The sequence below is a fragment of the Polyodon spathula genome, chromosome 14, assembly GCF_017654505.1.
Source record: "Polyodon spathula isolate WHYD16114869_AA chromosome 14, ASM1765450v1, whole genome shotgun sequence".
Lineage (NCBI taxonomy): Eukaryota > Metazoa > Chordata > Actinopteri > Acipenseriformes > Polyodontidae > Polyodon > Polyodon spathula.
The window spans coordinates 12,309,544-12,321,741 of record NC_054547.1 but is presented as its reverse complement, the minus strand read 5'-3'; the positions used below and the strand labels follow the sequence as shown (position 1 = coordinate 12,321,741).

The following is a 12,198-nucleotide window of genomic DNA, read 5'->3' as shown; positions in this document are numbered from 1 at the left end:
ATGAAAGCGCCTCGTTTAACCCTCTGGGAGATTCAGTTCAAAGCGTGTATCCGTTTCGCTTCTTTTTGTAACACGGTATTTCATCATGGCACAGATGTCCTCTCCCATTGTGCTAAATGTCTGGATAGTGATTTAGATTAATTATTCCTTATAGCACCTTTGTGTTCACACATTCTATTTTTTAAGTCTGTTTTTGTTTTATCAGCGTAGCATAATCAACATGGGCATTTCAATAAATACACCACATATTTCGTTTGACAGGTTATTCTACCTATAACTTTCAATCGTTTGCCAGTAAAAAAAAAAAAAAAGGTATCAACTTTTAATCATTGTATTACAATTTATACATTTATGACAAGGAGATACCCAGGCGGTATCTTAAAAAAAAAAAAAAAAGTATGGTGGTTGATTGACATTTTCCCTGATTAAATGGTCCCCTAGATTCTTAGCCCTAAAAGCAAACCAAGGAGAATCTTAAAAGACATTACCCACTCTTTAATCGCTGGACAAAATATGCCAATAAGAATGAATAATCTATTGAAATATCTTACACAGATCTTTAGCTGACCTTTGAAATCACTTTCAGTAGTACAGATCATTTTTATTCTGAATAATTTGCTATAAAATGCTGCTTTAAACTTGGAATGATAACTTATACAATAGAGTAAAATTGTATCTGCTTCCTTTCGATACACAGATGTAGGTCTATTTAAACTTTTCATGTTCTAATAACATGTACATCTGGAAAAGACACTGAATTGAGATTACTAACCAAACTGAATTAAATAAAAGGAATTGTATTATTGATGTATACCCCAAATTCTTCCAGTTCTAATGAATCACCTGTCCAAATAATAATAAAAAAAACATCGTCTGTGTATCTGAATCAACTTTTCATAAGAGATATATAGGGATTGTTGTTATATACATAATTCAACTCAAATCTATTCAGAAATGTATTTGCATAATTAGATGCAAAATACAAGCCCATCGCAGTTATTTAAATCTTTAAATATAGCTCTTCAAATTTTAAATAATCATTAATACCGCTTCAGCTAATTCTATTAAATACTGAGTCTCCATTCTCCTATAACGCAGTCTCCGACCCATCACTATGTGGAACACGAGTATACAAGCTCGTTACAGCAATAGAGCATAACGAATCTGAAGGTTATGCATTAACATTAGTCATGGTTTGGTTTAGAAAGTTCGTACTACTTTTAATATAAGATGGCAATGATTGTATTAAAACGTTAATGTGGTAAATCAGCCTACTGAGATAATTTTATTAATTTTGTCACCGAACCAATTCCTGCCACTATTGGACGCCCTGGTGGATTTAAAAAATCTGCATGTATAGGTAATGTATAGACTGCTGGACGTATAGGATCGCTTTGTAACAAACCGTCAAAGTGATCTTTATTTATCCACTTATTCTGCAAACCTTTTAGTAAGATATCTGTAATTTATTTCTGGTGTATTTATTGAAATGTCATATTCATTGTGTTCTGTGGGTAAAACAAAAATAGAATAATAAAAAAAAAATAATCATTTGTGAACAGAAAGGTGCTATAACCCGTGACCCTAAATCATTAGTTGCTAGACATTTGAACCCAAATGGGACAGGGCATCTGCTCCCTTAGATTGTTGTAATATAAGTTATTGAGAAGCACCTGCTGTGTACTATTTTACTCTAATGTTGAATCTTCCCCTTTACAAATTAATGAATGAACTAATTGTAATAATCACCGATTATTAGATAAAAAATGTTATTAACTTGTTTGAATACACGCTGAGCAAGACAATAAAGTAAACATGTAGCAATACATAAATATTCTTTAATACAATATAAGAATGGATGAATACAATATCCAGGTGTTTGTAAGTATATCAGAATTTTGTTGCTGAAAGATATCTTGCTATCAAATCAAATACAGTACTACATACACACCTTGGGCCTCTAATATGCAAATCAGTGATGTATGATTGGTCAGATGCTAAGCGTGTGTGTGTTGTTGTTGTAAATGGCTACCTGTGAGAACTCGTTGAACAGTACAGTTAGTTGCTAGTTCTTTAGTTTTCAAAAGATATTTGACTTGATTTAACTATTTAATGTGAATATAAACTGTTTAGATGTATTACATATCTGAGGCAGTAGCGTTGCTATCCCAGTATTTAAAAAACATTGTATCATTCACTAGTTTACACACGAAACACACCCAAATGTAAAACTTGAAATGTAGCTAACTATAGTTCATTTTTTTCAATTAACTACACATTTATTTATTTTTTAATTTTTAAAAATCGTTTCATAGGTCATGTATTATCGTGTTATGTACATGTATCGTTTTTTATCACTTTGTTTTCCATTTTGAACAGCTTTGTTCTGCAGCGGGTCGAGTGTTTTCTGGTGAAATATTCCATTAAGAAAGGTTTCTGAGGTTGCCTCCTTATACGTTCGTTGTTCGGAGGTACTACGCGTCTGCAAATAAAAGAAGCGATTTTTTAAGCACAATGATTGTTATTGAAGTTTGGTCAGGAGGCCGGTGTAGAGTGTTTTTTGTATGGGCAGTAGGCTAATGAATGTGGGTTTGTAATCGTTCATGTTTTTCCAAATGCAGATATAGGTATTTTATTTAGTTTTTTGTATGTGACAAAATCAAACAGTTTCATTTAAGTGTAGTATATGTCTAAGATTTGCGTGTTATTAACGGAGCATCTGAACGTTCTAGGGCACTATTCATGCATTTTGCTGCTGTTTTAATGTGTGTGTGTGTTTGTGTGTGTTTGGTGGGGGGTGTTCTCCCAATGTTTTTCTCGGCTTCCATGTCTGCTGTTTTTTAAAAAATTAATAATTAAATGAAGCGATAATTATATAGTATATGCAATTTAAGTGATTCCACTGTAGGGTATGTGATGTCACTGTGTAGCGCAGGGCTACTCAACCCTGGTCCTGGAGGGCCGCTGTCACTCCTCGTTTTTCTTCCAACTGTACTCTAAATTTCTTAATTGGACCAATTAAGTGCTTATTAGAAGCTTAATTGGTCCAATTAATCAATTTAGTGTACAGTTAGAAAAAAAAAAAAACAGGTGGAGAGCGGCCGTCCAGGACCAGGGTTGAGAAGCCCTGGTGTAGGGTATGTGTTTTCAGTATGTAGTGTATGCGATTTCACTGTGTAGCGTATCCGATTTTATAGGGGTACTCTGGTTTCCTCTCACAGTCCAGACATGCTGTTCAGGTTGATTGGTCATTCTAAATTGCCGTGTGTATGTGATGGACTGGCATCTCATCCAGGGTGTAGTTCTGCCTTGCGCCCTGTGTCTGCCAGGTAAAGGATTACGCAGTTAATGATGATGGATGTTTTCTCTAGTACCACCATCAACCAGCACCAAATCTGCTGAACCAGCACAACCTGCAAACCATCAGCTCTGACTAGCGTGCATCAGTGTTGGGCATTGGTGAACTACATTTTTTTTTTTATAATGATTTATTTATCACAGTTGTGTCCTGTCTTCTTGTCTGTTGGTATGCAAGTACAAGTAAAATATTTTAGACTATTAAAAACCTAAAACCCTAATTGTTTTATCAATACAAACATACATTTGTTTAAAATATTCATTATTTTGTCTTTAATGACACTTAATTAAACTTTTTAAATACTCTATGTATTATGTTCAGGGCCATAGTCAGCCATGAAAAATTACAGAGGCACTTGCCTCATTTTAATCCGCCGTCTTCATTCTTTAAGTTATTCACTGCAGTAGAAAGAAAAAATACAGAAACTCGAGGGAAATTTGAAATACTGATATTAAATTGAAATACAGACAGTTGCCTACTAAACACATCAATCACTCAACATAAGTAAATAAACAGTAAAGATTTTGAAGAGCACAGAGGCTACATGTATCAGCGGAACTCGGGAATTAATGTATCCACACAACCTGGGATGACATTTTATTTTTGCAGCAGAGTAAGTGTAAAAGGCCTAAATAAATAGTTATTACTATGATGTTAACTGAGGCCTGTGCCTCATAGCTGGCTACGGTCTTGTTTATGTGGTGTTACATAGTTTTCTTAACAGAGGTACGCCCTAAAACTGCACCCTTCCTCATAGGACACACAGATAGGCCAGTCAAATCTGAAGAGGCGGGACAAGACCTAAGTATTTATTTCAACAAACAGTGAACAAGAAAAGGTCTGTACAGGTAACAAAAAGTGAGGTAAGGTAAAACCCCAATGATTATAAGCAGTTTAAATAGAAAGATTTAAAGCAAGTGAATGAACTCTTTGACAAAAAGAAGAAACAATAGAAACAATATTGAAGAATGGGAACAAGCAGATTAGCACCGTGCATGATTATTGGTTTCATAAACTTATGCATGACTGAGGTAAGAAGCAATACTCATAATAAATAATAAATATGTTTGTGCATTTTTGAAAATAATAGATATACTAACAATTTAAAATGTGGACTTTATCAAACTATTTAAAAAACAAAGAAAAAAAGATTTCACTGAGAACAGTTTGGTAAATGTATGTTACTATAAAAGTAAGCCATTCAGAAAAAAGAAAAGAATTCTGAATTAGAACACAGGCTCTTTCAAAAGCCTGTCAGTGACTGAGCTTTCCCTTCTGGATAAACAGACAAATTAATTGAGGAAAAATGAAACGGAAACATGATCAATGCAGCTGAGGTTTTACATGCTATCTTTTTGATGTTTTTTTTTTAAATTCTAGAATGTGAATGTACTGCATTTTACAATTACTGTAAATCCTGTTTATAACTTAAATTAAATGTTTTCTTGTAAATGATTATTGATGTCTTTTTGTTGTTTGGAAAAAAAAAAATTTAGATAACAAACCAAAGACAATCTTCTTATTTTACAGATTGCTGCCACCAACAAAGGTAAAAAAAAAAAAAAAAAAAAAAAAAAAAAAGTAAACTTCTGTAGGTTTTTTTTTGTTATCTATAAATGTTATTTGGTAATTAAATTTCCAATGTTATGATGTTAGTAATATAATGATTATAGCATATGATGTACTTCATAACAGTAACTGTATCCTGCACTCTGCTAGGACTGAGTTTCCAGCCAACTGAAATGCCTGTGATGCCTCTCATAATTATCATTGTTCATTAATTATAAACGAAGCATCCCTTCTCTCTTCTTTTTTGTAATACTTTATACAATGGCTGCTTTATTAAATACACTATTATCTGGTACTACTGACTGTTTCACATCCTACTGTAATGTTTGTTTTATGTCTATTATTTCAGAATTTTCTGTATCGATATACACAGTGACATCAAAAAGCATTTCAGTACAATGGGCCAGGGTTCCAGGAATCCACTCAGTCAAGGTCACAGCGACTCCTAAAACCATACCAACGACTCCAGTGTTTGTTCAGTTCAGTGGGGCCACAATCATTGGGTCCATTGTCTCCCTGACCCCTAATATCATCTACACTGTGAAAGTGGAAGCTATAGACAGCCTTGGCACTGTGCTGGCAAGCTCTGAGATTGTGCAACCCACAGGTAAAGATATGCATTGACAGGAAATAGTTACACTTCTACTGTAACATCAAAGTTGTACAGCAAATGTGGAACAATGTGTAATCCTATCATCCAGCCTGTATAGATAGATATAACAATCAATTCACAAGGAGAGTCTTTAGATATTACTGTAAGATGGCCTGTCAACACAACATGTAATAATTTTAAATATGTTTGAGTATTTCCTACATTAAGTCTTTTAAATGGTGTTTATTAGCAAATAGGCAACAGCATCCTATACGCTGTGCGTATTATTTCAGTGAGCTTTGCTGATTAATGCAAAACCAAATTAATTAATGTTTTACTCATTTGTGTACCTTGTAGCCCCTGATGTGCCCAGCATTGACCAGGTGTACTCAAAGCAAAGTAGCAGCATCACAGTGGAATGGACAGCTGTTCCTGGGGCCACCGGCTATACTCTGAGAGCTGAAGATGGGAAATCCATCATTGAAACCACAGTCACTGGCTCTCCAGGAACAATCAGGAACCTGGACCCTGCTACTCAGTACGAGATCAGCCTCATGTCTGTCAATGCAGGAGGGAGAAGCCAGCCCTCACTGCCCAAGAAAGTAAAGACAGGTATCATCATCTGAAAAACAGAAGCCAAGATTCAGCACAGTATTATACAATTTCACAAGGAAGCATACTAGAATACTGGTCAAGGCACAGTAAGTGCTGTGGTAATGTGGGGCAAGGGGTACTGTGCTCTGAGTCACTGGTACCCCAGGCTATTTTATGTATGACAAGCAATTGTATACACCCTGCACTTTATGCATCACAGAATATGAAGATAAGGAGGTCAAGAGGACTGGTGCTTGATTTTGCATGTATGAGAAAAAAGTACCTAAAAGAAAGTGGTATCTGACCCTTTCTGATGCTTAGCAATTACTTTGCACTCGCTGTATTTATTGAAGAATTAATTACAAGTAGTCTTACAGTGCATGATGCACCTTTGGTACACCTATATGACCCCATACAGTATTTCCCTTGGGTAAAAAGCATTGTTCAGCACTGGCTTAATACATACAGCTGCTGTTTTAGATCATCCAAGTTCCTATTAAATAAGATGTAGGGAGTAGCTTATCTATCTTTTTTCATTCATTTTAATTTCTATCATTAATCGTTTCTGCATTCTCATTTCCAAAGTTCTGGCTGCACCAGTGCTCTCCTCCAGTTCTCCCAGCAATGACTCCATTGTGGTGACCTGGGAGCCTGTGTACATGGCTGTTGAGTACACCCTTTCGCTCATGAGGGCCGATGGAGTAGGCAGTCGGCTGAAAGTAAACACCTCTCAAACCACCATGACCTTCTCTAGACTGGATTCTGGGATCGCCTACAGCATAAAAGCCAATGCTTGGGATTCCAGCCACACTCAGGGAGATGACTTCTCAGTCACCCAGATTACAAGTAAGGGCTAAGCCTGCTTCTGAGAAGAGCATGAAAACAAAGAAAACATGTTGTCAAGGTTTAATAATGAAATCCCTTCCAATTGGGGCCACAAAAAAACAGTGTGTGTTTTAGGAATATACTTCATTTTTTATGTTTATGAATATGGCCCTTATGAAAAAATGCAGTATTGTATAATGGTGTTTGTCGGTTCCTTCGTCCAAAGCCCGCTATGTCTTTTCCATTTTTCATTATTCAGGACCCGCAGTTCCAAGCTCAGTCGAGCTGTCCATGATTGACAGGTCCATGGGTGTGGATGTGTCTTGGTCTTTGGTGGAGGGAGCTGAGATTTACACCGTTCTGGGCTCCAGTAGACTGAACTGCACCTCGGTGTTCTCCTCCTGTTCCATCTCTCCTCTGGATTGTGGGAATAACTACTCTGTCAGTGTGGTAGCCAGCAATAAAGCAGGTCCTAGCTCCCCCTCCGAACCTGCTAATTTCCTAACAGGTATATTCGAGCTCACATCTTTCGTATGCAAAAACACTATTGCACTAGAGCATAGCTTCTGATCCTGTTGGCTGAAAAAGTTTTTACAAATTATACACATTACTTGATTAAGAAAGGAATTTCATTTCAAAGCATAAGTAACTGTATCATCACTTTAAATACCAATTAAAATGACCTCCTAGAAATGAACACAAGTAAAGTTTATTCACTGGGTAACCCTTTACTGCTTGTAGAAAATGAAGCTTTTTTATGTAATGTAATAAAAACAAAATGCAAAATGCTCTTTTGATTTCCAGTTCCCTGTGCCCCACAAGGCATCAGAATAGAAGAAGTCAATCCTGGCAACCTGACAGTGTCCTGGTCCATAGTACCCCTCGGAAAGTACTACATAGTCTATGTGAAAAGAGACGATGGCTTGGAGGGGTTGTGTAACACCTCGCTGAGCACATGCTATTACCAGTTTCAGTGTGGCTTTACATATTTCACCACTGTCTTTGCCTATAACGCAGCTGGACAGAGTCCTTTAGGCAGTGTTTTAAACTACACTACTGGTAAGTCACACTCTGCATATTGTGGACCATAAAGTTGGTGCTCACCCTATTTGAAACTGATGTTAACATGTTACTGGGATTTTAGGGACATAGAAGGTGCAGTGCAATGTCCATGATTCAAAATTGAGTTTGTGGACAGAAGTACATCACAAAAACAAACCACAATTTAGCATAATAAATAAACAAGCATTGCCTAAAATTTTATTATTGATAGTTTAATACAGCAGTAGAGAAAGTGTTTTTTTTATTTTTTATAGCTTGCACCATGTTTTTTTAATCATTTCTAAATGATGATATTTTGTTTTTATAGCGCCATGCTGTCCTGCGGACATCAAGCCAGCCTTTGTGTCCGGTGACACTCTGGAGATCATCTGGTCCCCAGCCCGTGGGGCTGAAGAGTATGAGATTAAGGCAGACGACGGGTTCAGTGTGATTCACTGCAATGATACAGCCACTGTCTGCGCTCTGTCTATGTTAAAATGCAACACCAGATACAGTGTCATCGTCTCCTCCTGTAGTGAGATCAGGGGCTGCAACACCTCCTGTGTGCCACATTACATAACAACTGGTGGGTTTTATTACCTTCTGTACTAAATTGAAGACAGTGGTAAAGACCTCCAGTCTCCTAGTTGATTATCAGTGAATTATGTAGTCCATTTTACAAGAGCAAGGTATGAAAATGAAATCAATGAGTCATTAGATCACAGATACCCAGGACCCACCAAGTCTTTATTCAAATAATTTGGTGTTGCAGTTTGTCACAGTCAAGTTCAAATCTGTGAAAAATCCAGACATTGACCCACTAGTTTTCTAGTGCAGATAACCACGCAGAAATACATATATTAGCTAACAATTATTGCTTTGTTTCTTTCTTTCAGCTCCCTGCAGCCCACAGATCAAGGTGACAAAGTTGACTCCGTTCACGTTTAATGTCTCTTGGAGCTCAGACAACAAGAAAGCCAATTACACTGTGACGATTCGTGGGGGGGTGGGTCTGGATGCAGAGTCTAGGACCCACAGAAGCTCTGGGAACTGGGTTGTATTCAGCAATCTGTCGTGTGGCTCCACCTTCTACGTTAACGCCATTGCCACCAGCCCTGAAGGAGAGAGCTTGCCGAGCTACACCGTGCCACTGGAGACAGGTAGTAACAATAAAATGATGAATATTCTTCTTGTCCTTTTTAGAACTTGTTGACAGAAGAATGTCCTCGTCTTTCTCGCAGCTCCCTGCTGCCCTCAGAATCTGACGGTCACTCAGGTGACACAAGCCATGACCAACGTGAGCTGGTCTGTCGGACGAGGGGCTCAGTCATACGTGACCATGCTGGAGTCCCTCCGAGGAGAGGCCAGGTGCCACACCCTGCAGTCCCACTGCCTGCTAGGATGCATCAGCTGTGGGACTAACTACACTGTATCCTTGCAGTCTATCAGTGACACTGGCCTTACATCAGAGTGCACGTACCAAGGATACTCCTCCAGTATGGAAAACCTTTTTTTTTGTCATTATATATTGTGTAAAAGTAGTACACAAAGACTATGAGCAGCAACATAACAATGGCATGTCTTTGTGTTAAAGTTTCATGTACAAACAAATACAGTTTATTGGATTTATTGCATTATCTAATTCTCATTTCAGTAAGACATGCACAGAGCATCAATTAGTTATGCTTGGAATAATAGTAATTTTATCACGTTTATTTTACGTTTTGTACTGTTAAGCTGAACTATATACATAACTATATACTCTTTCACAGGTGCCTGCTGTCCCTCCAATGTGAGGCTGTACAGACTGGCTAACAATGCAATCAGAGTGTACTGGCATGCCACCGGCGGGTCCCACAATTACACTGCAGATCTGTATGGGTCCAATGCCAACTACGCCTGCAGCCCCTCCCCAGGGTCCAGTTCCTGTGACATCAGTGAGGTCTCCTGTGGGGACGTCTACACTGTAGTTGTGTCACCCATGTCCAGTAATGGATCCAAAGTGACATTCTGCCTGAGAAAAGTATATTTAGGTACACTGTAGCTTTGTTTGCCAGCTGCTCCATGTTCATATATTTCTGTTTCCTTGGAAGGTACAGTTTAGCGACCAGAAATCAGGAACTGAGTTTCCCTCTGGACAGCAGCCAGGCCTCTAGAAGTTTTGCCAGTACTCTTACAGTTTTGATTACACTGCAGACAACCATTTTCTCAGTCTTATCATTTTCATATGTTTTGCTAAATACTGACCCCTTCTTCATCTTTTGCTGACCTACAAAATGATGGATTTTCTAGGTCTCTGTCAGCATTGCTATACATTTAATCACTTTCTGATTAAGTCATTTGTTTACCAGTAAGTGTTGATGAATGATTTTGTTCAGTGCTGAGTAGCATTGCGGTTTGAAATAAAGGCAGACAAAAGTATGTATACCCCTATATTTATAACCTATCAATATATATTCTATGTGTTTTTTAATGACACTATGTTATATTACAGTATCCTGTTCTGGAAGCAATTTTGGAATAGGTAAGTCAATCACAGTGTTGAATCATGTATTGATATAAAAATGTGTTTCATTTATTTAATGAATTTAAATACAGACCTGGATGGAAAGTAGAGTTTTGATTGATTTAAAAAAATAGATTGTATTGGTAATAATGTGAATGATTGAGTGGCGGTTATATAATTAAGAATGGTAAAGTTTTTTTTTTTTTTTATTGTGATCAGTGTTATATTTATTTTTGCTCAGTTTTATTTTACCACATACTGTCCGCTGTATAATATCCATATGTGCCTTTTCTATCTCCTTTTTTAGTTATATATCAAGTGAAAAGGTATGTCAATGTTTTTATTTTTTTTATTTTCACTTGTGCCTTGGTGTAACATGTGGTGGATGTTTTTAATAATTATTACTGTGTGCATTACAGCAGTAAAGCATTAATGTGTATTTTGAATACTTTGAGACTTAAATAGCTGAACATATACAATGCCTTTATAGCACGAAAAACACCTTAAACATGTTTAAAGTTCTTCTTGCATGCATGGAAAATGTGTTATCTTTGCCAGTAGCACGGTCTGTTGAAATTTGATTCTGTCAACAGCTACTGTCATTCACCTGTCGTCAGTCTGCAGTAGTAGCATTACACCTTTTCATCTTGAGTAATCCCTTTGATTTAAGTACAAATTCCACCAGATCTACTTTCAAACAGCCTGAAATGCGTGGGCAGTATTCTAGTATGCTTCCAGCTACTGCATGTTTCATCATAGCCTAAAAATCAACATGTAAATTATAAAATGCACGTGCATATTACAAATGTGCACTATTCCATACAAATGTGTCATGTTATCAGATAACCCTACAGATTAATTAGGGAATGTTCTAAACAATGCATATCTGAATAATGTTGGACAGACTCAGGTGATCAGACTCTAATGGCTGGTTAGTGTATTTCCTGGTTTATCATTTGATCTCTCATATGAATAGATATTGTAACAATGTTATGCATGCGCTGTTTAGAAGCTATTGAGATTTGATTACAACAGTACATTCAGTTACAAAATTATATTATTGGTGCTGCCTTACAGCCTGTTTCTATTGCTGTGTTATTTTTTTTCTTCATTATAGAATATCAACTGGAAATGCAATCAAGGGCACGCTGATGAAAGATAAGAGATTAGGCAACTTCCTAAGCACCTGTCTTTTAAAAACATGTTTCTATGTAAAGAAAGAGATTATACTTAAATGGTTGGTTTCACAGTCCATAGTTTGCAATAATATTGCACTAATGTTGGCCCAATGTCCACGATTCGTGCTAATCGTGGTCTGTGAAACCAGCCCATAATGTGTGTATCCAAAAGAGAAATTCAATAACCATTTGTCTTTGGTGTAAAGAATACAAATATATTTGGCTTTTTAAAAATGTAATTATTGAAGCGTTTATAAGCAGGACAACAAGGTAAGGTTTACACAATGTTTTATTTTTCATGATTATATGCAAGGTTATTACCATTGGATTTCTAAATGATTTCAGATATCTATACTTAAGAACAATGTAACCAAGTAACAGGAAGTAAACCTCCAGAGGAAATGTGAGCAGTTTGGAAGAAGACTTAAACAGTGTGTGTTTTTATTACATCATAAACAATGATTCTGCTAATACTAGCAGTTCATTAATGACCATGGCAGTGCCCCCGCACATGTGCTGTTCAGCCTTTAATACT

The 12,198-nt window shown here is 36.8% G+C and overlaps 1 protein-coding gene across 1 annotated transcript; it reads left to right on the top strand.

Moving 5' to 3' along the window:
* The first annotated feature begins 4,197 nt into the window (after positions 1-4,197).
* LOC121326639 (fibronectin type III domain-containing protein 7-like) lies at positions 4,198-12,198 on the top strand. Its single transcript, XM_041269975.1, has 14 exons — positions 4,198-4,389; positions 4,889-4,907; positions 5,277-5,534; positions 5,877-6,131; positions 6,699-6,959; positions 7,198-7,446; positions 7,743-7,997; positions 8,308-8,565; positions 8,876-9,139; positions 9,221-9,475; positions 9,752-10,012; positions 10,474-10,503; positions 10,793-10,811; positions 11,603-12,198. Exons 1-14 carry the CDS (start codon positions 4,327-4,329, stop codon positions 11,817-11,819), a joined length of 2,664 nt encoding a protein of 887 aa, XP_041125909.1. The 5' UTR covers positions 4,198-4,326; the 3' UTR covers positions 11,820-12,198.

What these genes read in the sequence shown, in the direction of transcription:
- LOC121326639 (XM_041269975.1), top strand. Translation starts at nt 4,327, where the DNA reads ATGGGAACAAGCAGATTAGCACCGTGCATGATTATTGGTTTCATAAAC. An exon ending in ACCTGCTAATTTCCTAACAG is followed by an intron (nt 7,447 to 7,742) that starts GTATATTCGAGC and finishes TTTGATTTCCAG; the next exon opens with TTCCCTGTGCCCCACAAGGC. An exon ending in TGTTTTAAACTACACTACTG is followed by an intron (nt 7,998 to 8,307) that starts GTAAGTCACACT and finishes TTGTTTTTATAG; the next exon opens with CGCCATGCTGTCCTGCGGAC.